We start from the raw sequence: 26417 nt of genomic DNA, 5'->3' as shown, positions 1-26417 counted from the left end.
ATCTTCAAAATAGGTTACCAACTAAAGCCACAGATAGAACACCATATGAATTGTGGAATGGTAGAAAACCAAACTTAAGTCACTTACGAGTATTTGGCTGTACAGCATTTTATTATGTGAACAAACAAAAACGGCGTAAATTCGACAATAGAGCCGAAGAAGGAATATTCGTAGGATACGATTTACGAAGTAAGGGATACAGGATTTCTGTAGGTGGAAGAAAAATAATAGTAAGTAGAACTGTTAAATTTTTAGAAAACGCGTCTTTACCTGACAAACTTGTAGAAAATAATGCTGAAGATTTAGAATTAATTCACTTCAATAACTCGCAAGAAGATGAAGAAAATAATGAAGAAACATCTCTTGGCGATGATTTTACAGAAGATTCAAAAAGTTCCGAAGAGTTAATTAAATGTGAAGAAAATGTAGAAAGAAGGGTTTCTAGCAGATCAACCAAAGGGGTCCCACCGGAAAGATTCTCTTATAAAGCAGAAGACGAAGAATCAATCTTACCTTAAATTAAAGATCCAGAAAGCTTTGAAGAAATTCTAAACTTACCAAAATGTGAACAAGAACCTTGGATCAAGGCTATGCAAGAAGAAATACATTCTCTAAAAGAAAATGAAACCTATAAACTTACAGAATTACCACCAGGAAAACATGCAGTAGGCAGCAAATGGGTGTTTAAGACAAAATATGGTGAAACCGGTAAAAATATAAAATACAAAGCACGCTTAGTAGCCAAAGGATTTACTCAAAAATACGGCAGTGATTATGATGAAACTTTTTCACCAGTAGTGAAACACACTACGATAAGAGTTTTCTTAGCATGGACAGCGTATAATAATGCCAAGGTACATCAACTAGATGTTAAAACAGCTTTTTTGTACGGCAACTTAAATGAAGAAATATATATGGAACAACCAGAAGGATTCGTGGTTCCGGAAGAAAGACATAAAGTTTGTAAATTACAGAAGTCGATTCATGGTCTCAAACAAGCAGCTAGGTGCTGGAATGCAGAAATTGAAAATACACTGAAGAATCTGGGGTTCAGTCAAAGCAAAGCATATCCTTGTCTTTTCGCAAAAGTGGTTCGTGATAAAAGAATTAATTTAATAGTGTATGTTGATGACATCCTAATAAGTTCTACAGAAGAAGGACTAATTCTTCAAACAATTAATGATTTAAAGAAACGTTACCAAATAACGCATCTTGGTGAAGCTAAATATTTCTTAGGCATGGAAATAAATCGCAAGGAAGATGGAAGTTATCTCTTATCACAGAAAAATAAAATAAATCAACTTGTCAAGCAATTTCAACTTGAAGAAGCGAAACACGCTAGCACACCAATGGAAACGAACTATTATAACCTAAACAAGGAAGAAAATCTCCTAACTTCAAATGATAAATTTCGCCAAGCTATTGGAAGTCTTTTGTATATATCGTCTATCACAAGACCATATATCACAGCTTCAACTCACATACTCAGCAGAAAGTGTAATAATCCACGTCAAAAGGACTGGAATGCTGTTAAAAGAATCATTAGATACTTAAACACGACAAAGAACCTATCCTTACAAATTTCGTCGAGTGAAGAACCTAATATTACAGTTTATTCAGATGCTGATTGGGGACAAGATATTGAAGATAGAAAATCTACATCAGGAAGTGTTATTTTATTAGGAAGGAACTGTATTTCATGGTTTTCAAGAAAACAAACTTGTGTTTCTTTATCCTCAGCAGAAGCTGAATATGTTGCACTATCGCAAGCTACGCAAGAACTATTATGGCTATTAAAATTAACAGAAGATTTCAATCTACCTCAAACTCTACCGATAAAGGTATTTGAAGATAATCAGTCTACTATAAGACTTGTAGAATCTGAAAAATTCAGTTCACGCACAAAACATATTGATACAAAAGTTCATCATATACGCGACTTGAATAACAAAGGAATAGTAAAACTTGCTTATCTTTCAACAGAGGAAATGGTTGCTGATATTATGACTAAACCAATTCCTAAAACTAAATTTCAGTTTTTCAGGAATGAATTACAATTGGTATGAGTTTCATTAGCAAAACAAGGGCAATGTTAGCATAAATTTAGGTATTTTGCATAATGAAACTCGAAAGGCATACGAAACGAACGTGCGCCAAGGTATATATTGGCGAGAGAAAGTAAAGCTCGTGTGCAATGCACTATATTTGATTTTCACCCTAGCTACTTGTACCTGGCCAAAGGTCTAATCCAGTAGTACTTTCTTCTCTTTCAGGTATGATGGCAAAGTATGTTCCTGTTTATTTTTCTTATTGCCTAATATAGGTAAGCCTGATGATATTTAGTACTGATGATGATTCTATGTAAGTTATTCTTTTGAATGCTTCAATCTTAATGTCCTTGAACATTATTACTTTTTTTTATGCTTAAGTTAAGCAAAATTATCCTATTTTATTAAATAAAGATTTTGTAGTTAATCTTTTGACTTATGATTCTTTAATTCTGTGCTTGAGGAAACGTACTCATTACGCCTTCAGTGCTAATGCACAACCAACAATTCCGTACGAACGTGAAGGAAGAAAATAACGTAACAACTGGTGTCAGAAAAGAAAAACGTAACAATATTATTTTAGTTTATAGCAAAGCTAAACCAGTTATTGGAGCTAATTAAAATTTCTTCGTAATATTAAAGTTCCTGTTGGCTTCCACTTCAAACATTTACTAATAAAGCTATTGAACAGTTATTACCTGTTATTCTATAAAATATGCATCATATTATGAAACTTTTCTCGAGGAAATATTTGTCCACTTCTATATTGATCTGTATTAAAATGAATAAATATAATTTCATTTATGACACTATTAATAAAGTTCAATTTTAAGAAATACATACTGTATCTGGTTCATCCTGCGTATCTTCTTTGTTGCTTGTCCCATAATTAGGCTTTGGGACAACTCCGTTAGATATAATTGGCTTTTCACATGAATTGGAACTTACGCTTTTAGTGTTTATGCTAATAAAGTGTTGAGATTCCTGGTTATTAGCATTCATCATTTTATATGTTAGTTTCACAGCAAGGAAGTTTAAAGAGCAACACCCTTTTGTACAGCCTCAAAGCACCCAGAAATATTGTCGGGTAGTACCTGAAAAAAAAAAGGACACATTAACTTTTATTTGCATTTTTTCAAAATCAGAATTTAAATTTATTTCTGAAACTTTACCTTCTTTCTTTTTGGAAAATTTTCCTTTCACACTGGTTTTCCATGTCAACAAAACTTACGTTAAACATTTCTATCCGTTAGGTAGTTCCAGAGTACTTTTTTTGAAATTTCAGCTTTCATTTCCAGTGACCCATATATGGAAAGATTTAAATGATATATTTTACATGTTGGTCAAAGCTCCGTCTACGCGAGGAGATATATCTCGAGAACAACTATCTCTGCAAAACTGTGAGTCCTGCGCCAGTCCGTCTCACAGACATATTTGACGACAGCCAATGAAATTGCGAATGTAAATTACGTGTCCGAAACACAACGGCTACTCTGAACTTTTAGCTCGCTGAACAACTTGGTGCCAATCGTTTGAGTTTTCCTTATTATTTTAACAAATTTAATTAATCTATAATGTGATATTTCTTTCGAATCAGAATTTCTAATTGGTTCCCATATAAATAGAATATTATTTCGCTTTGAATACGGGTGATTTGGTATTCTAAGCTAGAGAGCGACATATTTTTTTACCTTGTTCTAAGTACCAACTAAATCTACTGGAATATATTTTTCTGTTTGACGGAAGTTTTATGTTCCGAGAAGTCTAACAAACTGGAAAAGTTTAATTTATAGTCTGTTTGCATTTGATTACATTTCGATTTTCTATTTTTAACACTTTTTCAAATTCTGAACTGCGTCTATCTAGCTGAACAGCTTGGCGCATTTACCGACGTGTTTAAATTTTCCGTGAAACAGTAGATTCGGGTGAACTGATTTTTTGCGCTAAAACTGAATGTTTCATTGTTTCCATCATTAACAGAGTTCTGTTAATACAAAAATTGTTAAACATTTTGCATGTAACATATAATAATTTTACATTTTTTATTACTAAGCATAAAATTTTATATCATTAATTATTTATTTTATAATTTTATCTTAATTATATAAATATAATTATTAGATTTTTTACGTCATTTATAAAATAAGAAAAATTGTTTTTCATTTTTTCTTTCTTTCTACGTAAAATAATGCTTTATTATGAATCTACTTATCAACATTGTGTATTACGAAATCAATTTATTTTCTTCTTTTCTGCAAATGAATGACATCTGCAGCAATTGCACAAGTAGTAGAATAACTTAATTTCGCACTAAATGAATTTAAGATTATACATATATCTATGTTGTATGATCTTAAATTTACTTAGTTCGAAATCGAGTTATTCTACTCAGTTGAAGGATTTGTACATAGTGTAATTACAAAGCTGTATATAATGTAAAAAGCTAATTGTCTTCAGACTTATGCTGTTACTATATATATATATATGCATTATATTTCTCAAGTAATTGCTTTCCTTATCCTCTTCATTTATTTTATTTTATTAGACTTCCCTTTTGGGATATTAGTTTGAAATGGCATTTTGCGTCGAAACACTCAAATACATTGTATCGCTTTTCAAATTGTTGCCACCAAATATTATCGCCCTGCATTACATTTAAAGAAATTAAATAATGAAGAATCTGCATAAATGTATCTATGTTTCTTGATATGTGATAAAATCACATATCCAAAATTAGATGGCTCTGGATACCGTGATATGTGATTCACGGTACCCAGAGCCATCCAATTTTGAATAACGTAATTCTCCCGCAAATATGGGCATCTGGAAGCCCTAGTTTGGAATTTGGAGTCTGCTTCATTGTCGATTTCCTATTTTGTAACACTTAACACGATTTCATACTTTGTAACACTTTTTGATTAACAAACTCAGCGATTTCAAAGCGAGCAACACTGTACTGAAAAAAAGTTTTTATCTCCAGCGCGCGGGTTTGTGTATCATAAATTCTAAAGATATGCTCATTTAAAAATTATTTCGCAATATTGCTGTTGAATTGAATTTTATGGTTTAAGTGCGAAGAACATGATATTCAATAAATAAAGGTAACACACAAAAGATTAAAAATCTGACGTGTACACCACATGAATTCCTCGTACGGAATATTAAATTATACGCAATTTTCCTGCATTACATATTGAATTAACAGTTAAGGAATTTTGAATTAAATTCATTTCGTGGATAACGCATAAACCACAATAGAATAAATGCACTCTTTAAAGTTCACTATATTTATTTACCATAGCGATACTTCGGCGCTAGTTTCATTTAACAGAATTACATCTATTCATTTTATAACTCAGAGTGCACAAAAATTATATCATCTGAAGAATTACCACAAGTTCTATTCAAATACTATAATAAATCCAAAACGATATGTAAAAGAAATTTAAAAAAGAAAAAAGAAACAGGTTTTCGCAGACGATTCAGCGCCGCTTACGCTTACCTAATGCGCATGCGCTACTAATTAATTCACTTCGCCACAGGGCAAAAGTACAGAAAAATTCAAAATATTTTCATTAAAATTTGAAAGATATAGAAAAACACTAAGTACAGTTAAAACAATTAAAAAAACAATTTTTACAGTTAAAATTACTGTTCCTACGCAAAAACAAGCTAATAACTTAAATGATAATTCCAGAATGGATTAAGAGTAATTTAATTCGCAATAATAAAAGAAGACGTTACTTTGTTGTTGCGAAGCTTAGTTTCTCGAGTTTGGCAATAAATCCACCACTCTGTAAGTTTCAAATGTAAACAAACATTGGGGCCATGATAATCGAAAATTAGGCTTAGCCGGAATTAAAAAACTTTTAAATTGTTGATAATTCCACAATTATTGCATGCAGTTTAACTAAAGGCATAAAAATCTTAACCAGAACAACATAATACAATCATTTTTAAACCAAAACATGCAGAGTTTACAAACATATAAGAATAAAGAATCTAAGATCACTGATCAGAGTAACAGAGTGGTATATATATATATATATATATATATATATATGGTATTTCTCCCACTTCTTCGTGGTGTAACGGAAGCACGCTGGGCCGGTATTCCAGAGGTCCGTGGTTCGATTCCCGGCAAAGGCGGTTGCACATTTTTCATCTCTCTGGCTTCCAAAAAATCCTGATGACTCTACAAGTGGCGCCCGAACTAAAAGGGTTGTGGATGATGTTTCTCCGCACCCAGGATTTGGCGACTAGGTCCCCTAAAACCCTAGTCGCCCTTTAAAAAGGGTAGTATATAAGGTATTTCTCCCACTTCCCTAGCGTGCCTTCGTGGTGTAACGGTAGCATGCTGGGCCGGTATTCCAGAGGTCCGACGTTCGATTCCCGGCGAAGGCAGTTGCATATTTTTCATCTCTCTGACTTCCAAAAAATCATAATGACTCTACAATATTATATACATATATTTGTATACTTTTGGTGCTGCCGATTGCAACCAAAATACGAGGTGCACATCTACATGTTATAGTAGTCCTATATACAAAATTTCAACGTTCTGAGGCTAGTTGTTTTCCAGTTATGCCAGATACGTACGTACGCACAGACGCCACGAAAATTTCTCTTCAGAATACATTTTAAATCAGTTTTATAATTTTTTTGGTGGAAAAAGAGTCCTTTATTCTATACTTACGTACGCATGTTTCGCAAAAATTGGATTCGATATCGGTCAAAATGGATATTTTCGTTGACATATAATGCCTGAAGTTTTTCGCGATTACATTAGTACTTCCTTTTTATTTCGTACAAGGAAGGAGAAAAGGTCTCTTTGGGCGTAATGTAATGGGCGTTTATTTTATTTTATTTTTTTACGTTTTTGGCGTACATACAGATGGGCTGAATAATTTCCAAGACATTTAGATATCTGAAGATGTTTTGCGATTATTTATTTAATAATTGATTATTAAATTAAATATCAGTATTTCCATAGTAGTTTTCAGTTATTCAATTATCTGATTTACTTTCTCATTTAAATACTATAATAAATCCAAAACTATCATCCAAAAGTTATTCTACTTAATACAACTAAACTAATTTAGTTAATCTAATCATTACAAGATTAAAGTTCAATTAAAGAACACAAGTTCCCCTTTTTCTAAACGAAAGTGATTATTTATTGAATTAAATTGCATTACAACTACAGAAATTATCAATTTTTCAATTTATTAATATATACTCGAACATTTTCCGCAATAAAAGTTAACAAAATTACTACCTCTCACCTAATAAATATTAATATTCTCTTTAATTCAAGTAGAATTCACGTGGCGTATTGTTGTAAATCTCATTCTACATCGATTACTGTGAAATGAAAACGATTTTAAAGATAAATCAATTTAAATTCTTGCGAATTAATTGCGACATTAATTAATTTTTAATGTAAGAAAGAAACTAAAATGATAGTATTATTGGGGATCATTTTTTCTTTATTTTAAGTAAAATATCGCCTCTAATCAGAATCACGTTTTCTCGTTCTTAAAATAATTCCTTCCATTTCTCCAAACATTTATTGATGATAATAAAATTCTTCTTTAGTGCATGATTTATTTGCTGACTAGCGGGCGAGCCTGCCAGATGAGCAGGCTGTGGAGAAATCAAAATTTATAAATTCAACATACACCTGAAAAGAAAATGTATAAAAATATTTTAATACGAATGGAATCAGTTCATTCTTTCCAAGCAACAACCTATTCGTAAACATGTTTTTTGACGCCGAACCAAGCAATAAAAACTTTTGACACTTCCGGTGAATACGTATACGTATGACGTCATTATTTAAGTTTAATGTATCTCAATATCAATGAAAGAATTAACGTGGCCGTCAATCATCCTCATCTGAAGCAAAAAAGTTGCCAACAGTTGCTATTTATTTAAAATGCTGTCATTAACGAAACATTTTGACAGACAATGATGTCACATGCATTCGCTTGCTTTCTTTAAAGTCAGAACATGAACTTTAATAACAATTTATTTAACGTTGTAAAATGCTGTTTATATTTCATATTTTGTAAAACATACAAAATTTTATGAACAAACTCTACGATTTGAAAGTGAGCAGTGGCAACACTTTTCGGAAAAAAAAAAAAAAAAAAAAGAAAAAGAAAAAAAAAAGATTTTTATCTTCAGCGTGCGAGACTGTTGCCACTCGGAAAAAGTGAGGACGAAAATTAGCGTTTTCAGAGTTTTTAATTAATATCTCGGCTGAAGTCATACGATAATGAGAATAGTCGAAATGGCTTCCCTCGAATTTTTGCAATCTCGAAACTCAACTCTCCGCCGTTCCGGAGAAGATAATGCCACAAGTAAGCAAACAAACAGATACGCACAGATTTTAATATTATAGATTAGAGTCAAACAAATTCTGCAGAAGAATATTTAAAATAATAATGATAAAAAGTGCACTTTTTAGGTTATTCAGAAAGGTGCATTAAACAGAATATCACCCTCATCTATTTTTTTAATGTTTTTAACTTAATAGAGAAATATTTATTTCTATAAGATTAAACTGTACATTTAGCTATTTGCAAAAGAAAATACCTGAGATGTATTTACATGCCTCAAGAGTTCGTCTGAAAAAGAATAAAACCAAATCCATCTGCATATCCAATTCAGCATTAAAGTACTATATAAATAGCCTATTATTAAGACCTTCAACAAGTATTATCTTTTAAGTATATATGTCTTTTTCAGATGAGATGATAGCAACGTGTTTCGGTTCAGACCTTTGTATCAAGATTTGATTGTTTATTTTTTTTGTGCGTAGGAAAACGAATCAGCAGTAATCTGAATTATAGTTAACAAAATTGAATACCTGTGAATTCTAGGTATTAGTCCGATATCGACAGAAATACAAAGTAAGCATAGTGATATGTAATCATTTAAAAATAAAAATGTTGTATATCTCATCCACCGATCTTTGAAAGTTATGTAATTCTTCCATTAGTCTTGATATTAAAGACCTTTCTCTTACGGATTTGAGAGATTCCTCTTTTTCTCAAACGTTTATATAATCAAACTCTTTGAAGCCATCATTTAAATAACACGCCATTCCCTTTCTCATGTTAAAGACCTAAAATATTTCATTACCTATTAGCGTCATTTGCTCCTAATTCCCTGGGGGGTTAAATTATGGGAGGGGGTAATCTTTGCTTCTTACATCGTTTTGGACTTGTAATTTATCGCCAGTTGTTATCGCCTGTGTCAAAACCATTCAGTATTCGAACCCTATTCATCTGGCTGGTATCGTATGACCCTATTTATACAAACCCTATTCGCCTAGCTGGTATGGTATGACACACTTCAAGAACTCGAATTCTTTAATTCTCTCCTTCCCATAAAGTATTATTTGAAATTTTGGAGGACTGTATTTTAAACGACAAACTCTAGTTTCTTTCTCACCTTTTTTTCCGTTAGTTACATTAATTTATATGCACGAGAGTCCATGGAAGATAAATCAAGTCTGGTAATAGCGGTGCTTTATGTAAAATTTCATATCTCAGCACATCAATGCTCAAGAGGAATTCTCTTCGTGTAGTAAATTAAAAAGAAAAATTCAGCTGAAACAGTTTGAAACAGTCGTATGAAAGATATTTAGTATTTACCATGCTATGGCTAAAAAAAATTTCTATTGATTTTTAAACGTTATATCTTTACATGATTTTGTTTAGCATGAACTTTCTCTTTGTTGGTATATTTGTATCGTCATATTTTAAAATTACGTTTTGATCCCTTTGTAAAGATTCGAAGCTCTTGAAAACTTCAATACGCATGTATTTAAAAGAATCTGCATGATCGTATACACGTTCCACGCATTGTGAAAAAGCGATTGTACCAAAAGCCATCAAATTTTGAATAATGTAATTCTCCACACTAACATGTGCACGTGGAATTTCGAATTTGTTTTATTATTTATTTCACATTTTGTAAACTTTTAATGAATTTTTAATTAACAAACTCAACAATTTGAAACAGAGCGCTGGCAATTCCTCGCAGTGCTCGAAATAAAACATTTTTTATTTTTTATTTCCGGCCCACCAGACAGGTTGCCGCTGCCGGAAATAAAATACATTCATCTTCCACGCATTAGTGTACTGCCATTAAGTAAAATTTCATCTGATAGGTTTTTGACTAATTAAGCTGAGCTATTTAAATGAGATAAACACAGTTCTTAATAACATTTTTCTCCTTTTTAATGTCAAATATTCCAATAAACTTGCATTAAAATCATGAAATGATATAGATATGAATTACATTAGATATATTCAATATTTTTATGAAACTACGCGAGCTAGTGTCATTAAAATCATTATAGACTTTATCCTTTCTATAACAACTATATTAGGCGGCTGTCGGCTAGTTTTTAAAAAAATAATGTAGCGATTATAAAAATATTTTTGCGTTTCTTACGGGTTCGTAGATTTGGAGTGATTGATTCTTGCATGCGTACAATTCGTAATGGATTGAATGGACACAAGTCCGATAATAGCTTGATAAAAAAATTTTTACCAAAGAACATTTCACAGTTTTGGAACTTTATACAGAAGTAGTTGTACAACTCTCCACACTATCACAGAGTAGAATCAGTAATTACACTTCAAACTACTAAGGACGTTAAACACAAAGCAATGCAAAGCGGCTCTAAACAGCGATGCTAAGACGGATATCTCATTACTCCGAATTCAAACAACAAAAAACTCTAAACTAACAACTACTGACAGCAAATACTCTCTCCAGTCTTAAATAGTTTTCATCCGGCTGCCGAAAAATCTCTGGTAAATTCCATTCCTCGAAATTACTGGAAGGCATATATGGTTAAAGTTAAAAGTGCCGGATTACGGTTACAGTTGCATATATAGATTAATTACACTTATTCAATTGCAATGTCCATTAAAATGATACAGAATCGGACGAAAACTTCGCCAAATTTATCCACAAAAATTAGTCGCCAAACCCATGGCGACCGGCTTTGCGTTATCTCGCCAATTTCCATTTACTCAGTGTTAAATAGGCTTGCCCCTGTATTCTATTTGTTTTTGCAGAACATCGTCTCTTTAGATTTTCATGCTACATTATACATAAAATATAGAACAATTTCGCATAAAATTATTTACTTAGATGCAAAATTCGTAACATTACTAATATTTATTGATATAATTAAACGCAACTGAATTTTGTGTGTGTGTCTGTGATTATGGCAAAAGCCTCGAGGGCTATCTCGCCTAAGGGAAAGGATGCCTTCGTGGAGGACTTTCTAAGAAAAACTGGCTCGTATACACATTACACATGGGGAAAACCTCGAAAACGCCCATGCAGCCAGCCCGTTCGCGGGATTCGAACCTCGTACCGAACTACCAGTGTTCAGCGACTTTACCGCTCGGCCGCTGGTGGGCATAATTAAACGCAAAGAACCTAGTTTATGCGCAAGCCAATTTCTAGCCACACTCGTTTATACGCCTTAGTCTTTAACCATCATAGGAAAACCCTTAGAAACAATGTACTATTTTAGAAATATATGTTTAAAACTACCGTAAGTTATCAAACTAAATGATTTTAGAAGCTATTAAAATTAAAATTAAAACAGCATCTTTACATATATATATTAAATAAAGAATAGGGAAGATAAAATGCTTTTTAATTTGAAATACTCCTTAATTTTCTTTTTTAATTATGGTTATTTGACCTTTTAAATCTTAAACTTACTTACAACAGATCTCATTAAATAGTCATTTCAAATTTAATCTTCTTTAGAATGATTCAATTCAAATTCTTTGCAATTTTATATACTATAACGCTTCAGCCAATAATAATATTTAAATCTGAGCACTAAAACTGAAATTTACCAATTAAAATGGATGTTGACTAAAATTCAGTCAGTTTTATCCATACCTTCGAGATATCATTTGCGAGTTTCTTCTCCTCTTCTTTCCCCAGCTAGCTTACTGTCGCCTTCTTTCTAACTTATCGGCAAATACGCCAAAACAAATGTAAACATTTATTAAAGAAAAAGAATGTGTATTGTTCCAGCTTATCAATGTTTGTCAAGAAATTGTTTATCAAGACATAACATGTCTGTTTTTTTTTTTTTTTTTTTTTTTAAGAATTAAAATATGTATGTGTGCCACGATTGATGTAATATCTTTTAGGCATCATCACTTCGTCATCAGCTTCCAGATTAGTGCATCATAAATAACTTGATCAATTTAACGATGACTTCAGGATCCCGAGATACGATGTCAATGCAACTTTTTCATACTAAGTACAATTTTTTTTCCCCTACACTAATATGTGATTTTCACCTGCCTCTATTGCACCAGCCATTGCACTAGGGCTCAGGTACTGGTAAACAGTCTGTCTAGCTAATTGCCTCACTTCTTTATTTCTTATCAGTTACCCCCATAAGGACAACCAGCTTAGATGATGTTAGCTTAGATTAGGAAATGGGTATACACATCCCTATCAAGAAATAAAAGTTTTTTGCTCTGGATATGCATTTCGTCGCAGTAAAAGGAAGACAGATTTTCCCAGGAGCACTATGGTGGACATCCAAATCTACATTGCACAAATACATGCAGTACTGCGGAAGCATTACACTAATTTTGTTATACAAGCAAGTTATGCAGGACAAGCAAAGTGTGCTTAAAGCAATATGCATGATTTAATCATTTACTTCGAAGAAATGGATTACACATATCACCGAAGGTGATGTGACAGCCCTCAATGGTTAATGCAATAGCCGCGGATGTTCTTCAAACCATAAGGTAGAAGGCCAGAATAAGCGACAATCCTACCTGACGAGCTGCAAGCAATCTACATCTACATAGAACTATCACGCTTATGGATCAAAGCATTTTTCCACCATCAAAGCATTTTTTCGCCATGAATGGTAAGTGAACAGGAAGAACTGTGTTTATTGAACGAACACCAATAATAATAACTTCTAATGCAACTGCGCCGATGCCAAAGTGATGATATGAATTGGAGTGACGAATGGTTTTTCTTTGAGTCCACAGTTTGGTTTTTCAAACTTTTCCAATCCAGAAGTTATACGTCATTCAGTGTGACGGCCACAAATTATACATTAGTGCCGTCCACGCACACAATTCCAGAATTGCGAGCATGTTATCCGTCTGAGAAAACCGTTTGAATGCAAGACAATGCGGCACTATATGTGGCCAAAAGCGTGAGATAGTTGTTTCATATTCGTTTCTGTAATCAAATAATCTTCTGTCATTTCTCATTCTATAGGCCTACCATTATCCAGATTTAACATTCTGTATTTCTGTCTCTGGGCTTATCTTGACTCAAGGTCGACGGAAATAACTTCCGTGCAATTAGTAGCTTAATTTAAAGCGCCATAAAGAATGTCTTGAACTTTCCACTTCATATTCGTGACGAGTAATTATCTCTGCCATTGTTTTTGATAACATTTGTCATATCAAACATTTGTAATCTCTCCCTGTAATACTCAGTGTCTTTTCACTTTTACAATTATCGTTTGCTATATTTCTTGTTAATTTTCTGTAATTTTTATCGTATTGCTGTATTATGATCTAAAGACATATATCAATATTGTTTCGCTTTACCCACACCAGTCTAAATCTTCATACAGTTTTCGTCACGCAGAAATTCATGCCGCCGTTAAATTTCGGCGACTGTGTTTGGAAATGTTCGAGTTACAATCAAATTAATTGTAACTGTAACGCATTTTCTATCCTTACCTTGTGCACCGCGTGCCATCTTGCACCTACCCTACAAAATCAGCAAAGATATTTTATTTCCGAGGTTGCCATTGGTTTATCAAGTTTCATACACGTACAGTCTTTTGGGAAAAAAAAAAGCACGCTTAAAAAGTAATCCAATCCTCTCGAAATTTCCTATGCAAACATCGTTCATACCAAATATGCAAATGATTAAATTTTCAAGGCCAGTGAGTGTTAACTTCAGGCAATGGTGCGCTTTTCTACTGTGCAACTAACATCGTGTAAAACAAATAACAATAGCAAACGGTTTATTTTTTCTCGTTGTCGGCGTTGCAGTTGGCTAATAGCACAGCCAATAATGAAATAGGAGACGCTGTCGATGACTTTGCATATAATTGGGCCACTTCAAAACTGGTCGTATAGTAGGAATGCATGAAGCGAGCTGGTCATACCGAACAATAGGATAACCTTTTGGGCTGAAAACGGCAGGGCTGCTTGACTGAAGGATGTTATGAACATGGTTGCCAAATTCTGGCGCATTCTAAAAATTTGGCGACTTCTACTTGCTTTAATACGTAAGTAAATTTTTTAACCATTTTGCATTGTTTTGCTATATTAATTGTAAAGCAAAGCGCGGTGATTACTTTGCTAACTATTGAAGAAGGAAAAAGTGATTAGTTTCAAAACGCTGCAGCGCAAATTTTCTCTATCGCATCTAATTTTGCTTGCTTTCTGGTATCCTTGACTAATGAGTAGGATTTTGCATTATGATTCCGGAAATCATACGTTATTTGAAGAAATATACAAACCAAAAGTTCCGAAGATTTACCTCTATTTTTGCCGCTGACTGAAAATGTAAATAAAATTTTACTAGTCATTTTGTTATGCCCGTTAATTTAGTTGAGTATTTTACCCATTTGCAAAGAGAAACACTACATTCATTATTACCTTTATTACACATTCATTATTTAACATCCAGTCGGAACGGGCAGAAAAGGCTAAGCAACTGTTAACTGGTATTAAGTACGTGGAAGATACCATTTACATATGCTTGTGTCTTACGCTTGACTAAACATGAATATCCGAACTTTTGGCGTACTCCTATTGTAAGTAGCATGCAAAAGATCAACGCAAAGTTGGCTCAAAATTTAACCAGCGTAGGTATCAACTGCTGCTAATTATAATATAAGGCTGACGACTGCAAATGTTATCGTATCTAGCAACTTAGTAACGTGGCCTCGACAGGCAGAGCACGCTCTGTCTTGCAATCTAGAAGTCTCGCCTTGAATATCCGCAAATGAAATTCGAATTCTTGCGTTAAAACAGAAGGGAGAAGTAATAGTAAAGATAAATAACTGGTTAATTAACATAAAAGAACCTCACAAGCATAACATTTGAATCAATTTTTCTTTTATACGGAATTGCATTTAATCCAAGTATACTTAATATCCTCTGAAATATTGATTGGTGCGTGTAATGTAAACCGTTTACTATGCGTAGATATCTGTATTTACAGGGAAATAAAAATGATAAATATTCAGTTATGTTGTAGTGACATTAGAATATTTTTGAATGCAGGCAAGATGAAAAATGAGCAAATGCCTTCACCGGGAATCGAACCACAGATCTCTGGAATACCGGTCCAGCGTGCAGACCACTGCACCCCGAAGGCACGCTAGGAAAGCAGTAGAAATACCTTATAATGGAAGATTGTTGCCTCCGCGTAAAATGTATGGAAAGGTGGCAGATTAATAAAAATTCCAAAATCAACGTCGAAATTTGAAGTTTTTTAAAGTTACATATCGCAATTAAAGTAATAATGGTTAATTATTTTTTTCATTTTCATATTAATCGTAAAGCTACGTAACCAAATAGCTTACGGTCAAAAACGAACAGTTTATTTGTTTATTTAGCTTACTTTTCAAATTGACTTTAAATGTCAATTCTATTCAGATCCGTGGTTAAAAAATGCCGTATTTGCAGTAGATGTACATTTGATGTTTTGGAAACCTTTTACAAAGTTTTCTAAGAAAACGATCATTGCCTCAAGAAAATAGTACATTTCTTACATGAAACACCTCTGACGTAAACGAATGAATGACAAGCAACTGCCTCTTATTCATTCGAACTTCTCCATCATTCTCTTCCATTACTTCTTCAGTCATCACGCAGACGATAGATGAATGCATTATCATATTTTCTGAAAAAAAAAAACATTACGTAAGACTGTATTCTCTTTGCTTTATTTGCATTTATTTCTGAATGTGATATATTTTTGAAATTTCAGTCCTCTTAAAATGTAAAGTTAAATTTTATTCTGTTATTAGTTTTAAGTCTCTTTCGTGGCAAATTAAGCGTTCACTTAAAATATGTTGTGTATTATTTTTGTTATATATCATGCTTAGGAAATAATAATTTCTTTATCTAATAATTGCTTAAAATTTAAACCTTATTATTTTTTATATTTTAATTTATTTAATTTTATTCACAAAATTTTATTTGTGCTCAGTTTTTCGAAAATCATTCAATGTATTCTGCTCAAAAAAAAAAAAAAAAAAAAAAAAATGTGATAGTGCTATATCTCCGTTCTGCTGGGCCGATTGACAAAATTCAAATTGCGTTTTTCATGTCTCGAAAGCGCGACTTAGGATATATATTATATTTATATATAGCACTATTCTAACATAGGTACTTTGACACAAAATCGGACTTTTTCTGAAATAACATACCAATTTTTTGCATATTTCGATTCTACGACTCAAATTATGCCAGAATACCAAGTTTTGTAAAAATTGTACGAGTAGTTTTTAAAATATTAGCTCTCAAAAGTTTAGCTCCTCAATGTTAATTGAATTTGGCAAATATTTATTAGTATCTTTTTTTATTAAACTTTTTTGATTTTTACTTTCACATTTCGAAATTTAGGTTCATTCCAAATAAAATTTACCAATTTTTTGTGCTTTATTTTTTAAATTTCTATTTTTAAATAATTTTTATAAATTTTTCGAAAACAATTTTGAACTATAACCTATAAAATTTTTACCATCATCTTAAATTAGGTGTATTTCTAAGCATACCTGCAAAAAATTAGACTTTTTTATTCAAAATTTTCTAAGATATACACGAATTTACATATTTTCGCGTTTTGAAATTTGGCATCTTTTTTTTTTTTTTTTTTTGAGCGATAATAACGCCAAATGTACTTTATGGATTTTTGTTACAGTAAATTGCCACAGCTATTTTTAACCTTAAATTTCAATTAAAATTATACGGAGAAATAATTATATGAAATTTTTCTCCTCAATGATTCGTAATAAATAGTTATTAATACTATATGAAAAGCTATTTTTTTAAATTATGGATGATATTATTCAAATTTTTAACTATTTTTTTTTTTTAATTTCACTCTTTCTTCCTTTTTTTAAAAAAATAAGAGTAAATTTTTGTAAGAGTAAATTTTTACCTTCGGCGTTTTATCGTCTACTACTTTACTTTAACTTTGTTTAAATCGAGTCTAAAACTGAGAATTTCCGTTTGATGTTTATTTTATGAAAATATTTTATTACATTAACTGCATAATTTATTTTTAAAGAAACTGTTGCTTATGAAGTGGCTGAAAGAGCGGCTGATACTATCATCCATATTTTTAAAGCACAGTATATTTTTATAGAAACATAAGATTTAGAATAATCATTTTTATAAAAGTCAAATTATGATATAAACATACAATCATCTAGAGACTGAATTAATAGAAGTTCAATGGTTATGTAGAAATGATATACATCTACTTAATGGCTGGATAAGTCAGAAGGTTCTGTGGACAAGTAAGAATAATTATATAAACGACACCCAACATTCTGGATTCAATTAACAACGAGGATACGATGTTTATTAAATGAATTTAAGAAGTTTTAAAAAATAAAAAAATAATAAAAAAAAATCTGAAATGTTTCAGATTTTAAATTACGTCCAAAGGGGCGTTTTTTTTAACGTTTTGAGTGTTACCTTTATTTATTAAATATCATGTTCTTTGCACTTAAACCATAAAATTCAGTTCAAGAGCAATATCGCAAAATAATGTTAAATTAAGTATATCTTTAGAATTTCCGATATACACAGTCTCGCGAGCTGGAGATAAAAGTATTTTTTTTCTATATAACGTTGCCATTTCTCGCTTTTAAAGCATTGAGTTTGTAAATCAAAAATTCGTTAAAGTTTTACAAAATATAAAATCTATAATAAAACAAATTCCAAATTTGGGATTTCAGATGCCCATATTTGCAGTAGGATTTCGTCATTCAAAATTCGATGGCTCTATGTACCATTGTTTTATCACAATGCGAGAAATAGACAATCATTTATGCAGATTTTTCATTATTTAATTTCTTCAAATATAATGCAGGACTCTAACATTTTGTGGCAACAGTTTGAAAAGTGAACCGACGTTTATGAGTCCGACGCAAAATCGCAAAACGAAAACAATAGTCCTTCAGGGACAAAGCCCCTTTGGACTAAAAATCAACTCATATTTTATCCTAAAATGTATTTTTGTGCGTAGCGTATTTTCATTATATCCTTAAAATTCTAATTTAGAATGTAATTGTCAAGAACTGAATCCTTCATCAGTAATATAATAAGTAATTATTACGGTTATTAATAAATTCTTCTTATAAAGTAATTGCAATTATTTCAAAAAACTTTCTGTCTGAATGCAAATATGTTTCTATGCAAATATTTTTAATTTTATATTAATCAAGATTGAACACGATATTATTTATTTACACTTCAATTCTTACCGTCAGCTCTAGTAGATGTTACAAATCAATTATATTTAATTAAGGAATGACCATCTAAGTTTAGAAACAACGTACCATAACAGCAATTCAATTATTGGCGCCGTATCTTTCATGTTACTCCCGATTGGCAAGCTTCATGATTTTTAATGAATATTCGGGTTTTGCTAGTAACTTCACTTGGAAATCGCGCTTAAACTAGGTTAGTTGGTTATTTGAACATAGAAAGAACATGGGAGCTATTTGATTAAGATGCTTTCATAGAGAACCTTTGTAAAGAGAACCTAAACAACTACGAAAACCAACCATGTAAACCTGTGTTAGACTTCGCTACAAACAATTAGTATTTAACAATCTTCAAATGCTAGGCAACCGATGAGGCTCCAATTAAATTTCCAATCTGTGTGTGTGTGTGATTATGGCAAAGCCTTGAGGGCTATCTGCCTAAGAGGTGGGATGCCTTCGTGGAGGATTTTCTAAGGGAAACTGGCTCGTATACACGTTATGCAGCCAGCCCGTTCGCGGGATTCGAACCTCGGACCGAACTACCAGTGTTCAGCGACTTTACCGCTCGGCCGCTGGTGGGCTTAAAATCTCCAATCTAATATTTTATTTGTAAATATTTAAAATATTGTTGTATTCTTAGACACAAAAAGCAGAATTTAAGTTTTGTTAACTCGTTAGAAAACTATCAAGCCGTAGTGCAAATGAATATTCAATTTCTTTTGCAATAATTGTATTCACTTAATATTCTTGGAATATGAGCTAAAGAAGGAACGTTCTCGGAAGATTAAAGAAGTGTTTAAATCCACTGATATTAGGTTTGTCTTACAAGCTCAGGATCAAAACGATTCTGCAATTGCCCGAATAGTTGACTGTAAATGGCTGTGAATTAAGTAGATGACTTTTAATCTTACGTTTTCAGTCAGAAAACGTATTCCAAATGTTTTGTATTGTATGACAAAGCATCTTTTCATTATTCAATAACCAGTCGGAGAACCGCTTGTGTTCCGAAAATAAGTATGTGTACTCAATAGTCCTGCATGTTCTTCAAATTTGTCTTCTTGTGATTTCTTTTTTCTTTCCCAAAAACTAAAGTTGCCTCTCAAAGGAACGTTTTTTGACATTGAAGAGACAAAAGGAGTATGACATCTACTTTTAGAGGCATGTCAAAAACAGATCTCTACAAGTCTTCTCTTCCATTACATGTTGTGCAGTCAGACAAAAAGTTGCATCAGCGTAAATTCTATAATCTATTTTTATAACACTCTGATTACTTTATTAACATACAGTGAATATACACTAAACTTCAGCTTAATTCTGAATTTTTGACGGAATTGTTATCAGAACTAGGACTTAGGAACTTTTCAGATTTTAAATTACGTCCAAAGGGGCGTTTTTTTAACGTTTTGAGTGTTACCTTTATTTATTAAATATCATGTTCTTTGCACTAAAACCATAAAATTCAGTTCAAGAGCAATATCGCAAAATAATGTTAAATTAAGTATATCTTTAGAATTTCCGATATACACAGTCTCGCGAGCTGGAGATAAAAGTATTTTTTTTTCTATATAACGTTGCCATTTCTCGCTTTTAAAGCATTGAGTTTGTAAATCAAAAATTCGTTAAAGTTTTACACGTTTCGTTAAAGTCAAATTAAGTATTTCGATAAACCAATAAACTCAAGGTCGAAGTTTCAATATTTTTTTTTCGGAAGGAGGAAAAATATTTTCAGTTTTGGTCCATTATCCTAATCGATTCTTTATTTTTCCTATTCGATTCTTTATTTTTCCATAAAAGCGAAAATTTTACACATGGTATACATATAACGCATAGCTTCAAATTAAAATTTAATAATATACAGGGTGGTTATAATTAAAGTTCATCATTGAAACGGTCATAAAAGGAAAACTACTGGATCAAATGTTATCAAACTTGGTAAACGTGTAAAAGAGGTCATGGGAATTTATTTTCCGCGAAAAAAAGGAAGTTCGGAACCTCATCACAAGGGGTAAAATGGTGCTGTATGCAATATTGTTAAACGAAATATGGGTCGGAATCTAACTTAACCTTTTGTTACACGGGTTTAATATGTTGTATACCCTTAAGAAACTTTGAAGTAGGCAAATTACCATTTAAAAGCGATAAATTCGATAAAAGTCGAGTGCGCCATCCGTGTAAGTGAGAAATTCGTCCGTGAAAACCACGAATTAGCGATTAGAAAATGTGAGATCGCAAATCACTCGCACAAATGCGAACAATCTGGAAATCGTTTTCTTACAGATCGCTAATTTGTAATTTTTTAAGCCTGAATTCGGTACTAAAACATGAAGATACTGATTCAAAACACATTTAATCGACTTGGGCCAAAGAAATCCCTCATGTTATCTATCTAGTTCTATTGCATTCTCCTAATGCATTCGATTGCACAGCAGTCATTCCACACCGTTTGGTATTGAATGACAGCTAGTTTTATAACTGAACCATTTTTCTCTGAAGAGCAGTCAACAGCTGGACCACTGTGATTGCAGCTCACTTAGAGTCAATGTTAAAATGTTTCGTGATACATGAACTGCAGTAACGTGGCATTTTAGATACTACGATTTTTTATGCAGGGCTGGGCCCCACCTCACGTGTGTCGCACAGTTACTTAGGCAACATTTCACGAATGAACGTCTTATAAGCCAACACTTCCCCTCTTCCCACCAGACCTCAACCTCTGTGACTTTTGGCTATGGGGTTATCTCAAAAGCACTGTTTATGGTGATAATCTAAACAATTTGGCAAAAATGAAAAATGTGATACACTGACATGTCCGTAACATTTCTTCCGATATGTTAAGAGCTGCTGTTGAGAATGCAGTAACAGGATTTAACTTGCTTTCAGAAAATGCTGGACGTTACATTGAAAATGCTTTGTAAGACGTTTCGGAAACTATTAAACACATTTTAAACAGATGTTTTCATGTCTTATTTCATTTTACAATATTGCATACAGCGCCATTTTTCCCCTGATGGTGAGTTTTTGAACTCTTTTTTTCCCGCGGAAAATAAATTCCCATAACCTCCTTTACACGATTCCCAAGTTTGATAACATTTGGTCCGGTAGTTTACTTTTTATGACCATTTCAAAGTGGAACTTTTATTATAACCACCATGTAAATTAAACTTTAAAAGTTTGACAGTTTGGTTCAAGTTCCAGCTTTAAAAATATATATAAAAATATAATCTTTTATATTAATCTTCTTAGAAAGAATGTTTTAAGAAGCTAATTTTTCTTTCGCGTTATACATTGCATAAAAAAAGCATGATCTTTAATATGATTTAGATTGTTTCAGCCGGTATAAGAATCGGGTTTCTCGGTGGTGCAGAATAAACCCTGCTGGATTGTTTTATTTCTTTGTCATTTAGCAAAAAATTTTTAATTAAAATATTTATCCTTTGGACTTCGCTTTAAACTTTATTTATAGTTAAAATGACTAGAAAATGAAAAGGTGTCTTCAGCTGAAACGCAATTCATGTAATTGATACTTTAAAAAATTGACAAGAATGCAAAATTTATGGAAGTCTAGCAATCGAAAAATCTTAATTTTCTTGTGTGAGTACTGAAAATAACTGTAGAAGGAAAGAAAAAAATTAGGGAGAAAAGTAAGCAAAAATTTGCAGGGAAATTTGGCTGTCAGGCATACCAAGATGTTTCAAAAAGTTGGACGCTTTTGAATATATTTTTAGGATACTTCAAAGAATTTAGGTGTTCAAAGAAAAAACACTTGGACGTATACACCAGCAAATACCATCAACTGAGAATCAAAATCGTAAAAATAACCTTGTATTTAGCGTAAGTATATAGAAACACTCAATCGATTTCGAGGGCAGCTCAAGGTCCCTCCTCATCAGGAGAAAGAAATACCGAGAAAGAAGAAAAATAAAGGAGGAAGGAGTCTCAGAAACACGTGGTCCTTATCAGCACTGCACGTGGTTATAACCGGATTTTTGATCAGAGTTACACTGGCCGCCTACTTTTACTGAGCCAGGCTATCTGATCAAACATGTAACTCAAAGGACAAGAAAAATTAACGAAGTTAAAAATAGAGAGCGAGGGGCAAATGCACCTTCACGCTCAAAATCTGAACTTCGAATAATGGAAAGCAACCACTGAACGGATTTTTATACCCTCTGGTAGTACCAAACGTGAGGAGCTAACGCCATCTATCGGCAAAAATAACTGAATTAAGCTAGTAGAATTTTAAAGGCATTAGAAAGGACTGGATTGGACTTCAAATCATTAACTAAACCTGCTAAATCTTTGTGAATATGAAAATCCTCAAGAAAATCTAATTCACCTATGGAAGAAGCCTTTTGGATAATTTTTGCAGACCGAAAGTCAAAATTATGGTTAAATGTCCAACTATGATACGCTATTGAAGACTTGTTAATTTCGCATTTTCTGATATAAGATTCATGTTCCTTGATGCGAAACTTCAACGCTCTTTTTGTTTGGCCAATATATCTTAAACCACACTGACACGATATACTATAAATTCCCCAAGAATTCAAGACAGAAACGCAATCTTTTAGAATCGAAGGGTGAATTTTATTAATAGAGGAGAAACCGACTTGAAAATTGAATTTCTGGAGTATCCGTGCAATTTTATAGCTAACAGAAGGATAAAATGGAAGCACGACAAGGTCATTAATATTATTTCTAACAGTGGAATGTCTTCTTTGATGGGAATGTGAAAATTTTTTAACGGCTTTATCAATAATCATGGGAGAAAATCCACGGTCAATCGCAACTGCTCTCAAATAATTAAGTTCATTCTCAAATAATTAAGCAAAGATTCAGAGGAACAAACTTTAAGCGCGCGGAATACATAATAGTAAAAAAGAAGCCTTTTTTTTTTTTTTTTTTGTTTGTTTGTTTAAACAGGGTGGCATGACTTGGCATGGGGTGGTAAACAAACTGCAAAGGGTGTACGGTACACAGTAGTGCTAAAATCAGTTTCATTGCGGATTATAAGAATATCGAGAAAGGGGAGGGAATTGTTGGATTTAATTTCAAGAGTGAATAATCCTCTTTATAACCTCTTTATAAATCCTCTTTATAACCGTCAAAAAGTGCGAAAGTGTCGTCAACATACCGAATCCAAAGACGAAAAGATAGTTTATCAAATAATTTCATCTCAAAATAGTGCATATAAATGTCAGCAAGTACCGGACAGAGAGGATTACCCATAGCCAAACCTTCAACTTGACGAAAATATGCATTTTGGAAAACAAAGTGGGTTTGACTGAGAGAGACTTTAGTAAGCGAAACCAACTCATTAATTTCAGTATGTGTGAAGTGAAATTCCTGAAGCCTAGTTTCAAGACAATTTAGGGCTCCTTCGACCGGAACATTAGTAAACAGTGATTTCACATCAAATGAAACCATAATGGAACGAAGTGGAGAAATATTTTCAAGTATATCAATGACTTCAACAGAATTTTTTACAGTGTGAATATTGTAAATATTCACACTGTATTTTTGTGGGCCTGTATGAAATGGAAGGCGATAACTTTATTTAAAATGATTGTCAGATATACCAAGATATTTCGAAAAGTTGAATACTTTTAAATATACTTGCAGAATGCCTAAAGAAAAAGAGCAAGAATAAAGTAGAATGCCTGAAGAAAAAGAGAAGAATAATTAATTTTTGCGTAAAATTTATTATTTGTATTTTTTTTTAATTTAAAACCTTTTAATCTTATGATATTTGATTCTTGCGATTTCAAAAATAAAATATTTGACTAAAATATGAATAACATTTTAAGAAACCAAATGTAGGATAAAATTGTGTAAAGCAATGGGCACAATGATAAAACTGTTTAAAGCAGTGTATGCAAGTCATCCTAAGTTAAAATGTCGGTTATACATCTTTCTTATTTATATATATATCTTTTCTGAACGGAACATTGAAAGGCGTGTTAACTGTGCTTTACTGTATTTTCTCTTTTAATATATGGAGTTTTCAAACGCATCGTAGTCTGGGTTACAAAGTATTCTTCCGAAAGAAACGCTATTCAATAAATAAAATAAAATTCTGGAAAATTTATATTAATAAATATATTTAAAATGCTCAGTGCGAAGGAATAAATAGAAAATTTTAAAAGAATTATCTGAAGAGACAATGCAACACAAATAATTAAAATAAAAGTATAAAAATTTAAAAATTACTCTAAATAATAACTATGACAGAAAATATATATAAAGAAAACTATCTGAAAAAAAATAAACGCTGCACCTTTATTTACTCAGTTCGAATAGGTAAATAGAAATTTTTAAAACAGTTATTCGAAAAAAACCATGCAAATTAAACAATTAAAATGGAATTAGAAAAAGAAAAAATTACTTATAATAACAGTTATAATTAAAAATATAATATAAAGCATATTATTTGGAAAAAAGGAACGATTGTGACTTTTTTTCTTTTTACGGGAAAGGAAACTAGGTTGCCATGCATTAAGAAGTTCGCCAAGTGAACTATTCTTGGCGCAAACTGAAAAAAAAAGTGCCAACATAAATTTGTGAATTTCTCCGTAAATTTCGCTCCAAATTTTACAAAATTTCATATTTAGGCGTAATTTGAGTCATAGAATCGAAATATGTAAAACAATTGGTAGGTTATTTCAGAAAAGTCCGATTTTGTGTCAAAATACCTATGTTAGAATAGTGCTATATATAAATATAATATATATATCCTAAGTCGCGCTTTTGAGACATGAAGAATGCAATTTAAATTTTGTCAATCGGCCCAGTAGAACGGGAGATATAGAACTTTTTTTTTTTTTTTTAGCAGTGTACTTATTTTCAAATAATCCGATTTTGCTTTTCCGAAATTAAGGTTTTTATAGTTATTACTGAATGTAATCATATCTGGCACATAATTTTTGGAAGAGTTCCGCTAATAATCTTGGATAAAATGGTCTGCTGTCGGCCAAAGACCTTTCACCACTTATGATGAAAGTTATATTTTTCTCAGCTCTACCGTAATCTCAAGGAAAAATATCCCAAAGATAGATTTTAAAGGTTTTTCATCCGTCTCCTTTTTTTTCCCTCCGTCAAACTCTAAAGAGTATCTTTATTTCCACAAAGACACTATACGATTACAAACTTCCATTTTTTTATCAGCGATATGAATCTGAGCTCAGATGTGGGGTAACAGATATTTGTCTTTGGAGACTCACAGCAATTTCCTCCCCTCCCCGTCATTAACGCACAAAGAGTTGTGAAGAATTCAAATGTCACCCGCAACATAAAGATAAGAATCCACAAATAAATCCTTTTAGGACAAGCTGTTTGCAATAAACTGACACAATGCATTTGAGGGAGGAACTGCACTTGCTACTCCATACCATAGGGGGGGGGACAACAACATCCCGATATCAGCAGTTTCGGTATCTGTGATCTTTTGAGTATAAAGGACCATTCAGACTCAGGTTTATCCGAGCTAACGGAGTCAGTTCCACGTGTCGACTAGTTCCGCTATACGTGCAGGTCAAATTTTTCAACTCTCTGCTCTATGAGGAAAAACTGGTTTTGGAGATAGGTTGGCTAAGTTGTTAAGTTGGCCCAATCTGAACGGCTTTTAAGGCTGTCTTTTATAGTCTTTAAAGTGTTCAGGACGAAACACTGTCCGTTACGAATAAAGACTACGATAGCACAGTGTTAGTACCTGTTGCGATAAAATGCTTGTAGAAACCTATAATTATACTGATGCACTGGCCGCTTTATTATAGCAAACAACGAACAATTAAATTTTGTTAACTTAGTTT

The 26417-nt window shown here is 32.3% G+C and overlaps 2 protein-coding genes across 2 annotated transcripts in view; one reads left to right on the top strand and one right to left on the bottom strand.

Annotated features, from left to right (window-relative positions):
* LOC118192967 (major facilitator superfamily domain-containing protein 6-like) overlaps positions 1 to 16178 on the bottom strand; it is a 52967-nt gene extending 36789 nt beyond the window's left edge. Inside the window, exons 1-2 of the mRNA XM_085813819.1 lie at positions 15880 to 16178; positions 2892 to 3142 (exon numbers count right to left, since the gene is read on the bottom strand). Coding sequence (XP_085669945.1) covers positions 2892 to 3053 — 162 coding nt within the window. The 5' untranslated portion in view covers positions 3054 to 3142; positions 15880 to 16178. The remainder of the gene's footprint in view (positions 1 to 2891; positions 3143 to 15879) is intronic.
* The window catches only part of LOC118193045 (uncharacterized), a 39683-nt gene continuing 27505 nt past the window's right edge, over positions 14240 to 26417 (top strand). The window contains exon 1 of the mRNA XM_035364085.2: positions 14240 to 14385. The gene's annotated coding sequence lies outside the window, so the exon portion shown is untranslated. The remainder of the gene's footprint in view (positions 14386 to 26417) is intronic.

The sequence above is a fragment of the Stegodyphus dumicola genome, chromosome 3, assembly GCF_044657685.1.
Source record: "Stegodyphus dumicola isolate Sdum_Otavi_A_Nest chromosome 3, ASM4465768v1".
In the NCBI taxonomy this organism is placed as follows: domain Eukaryota; kingdom Metazoa; phylum Arthropoda; class Arachnida; order Araneae; family Eresidae; genus Stegodyphus; species Stegodyphus dumicola.
This window is presented reverse-complemented; position numbering and strand designations above follow the sequence as displayed.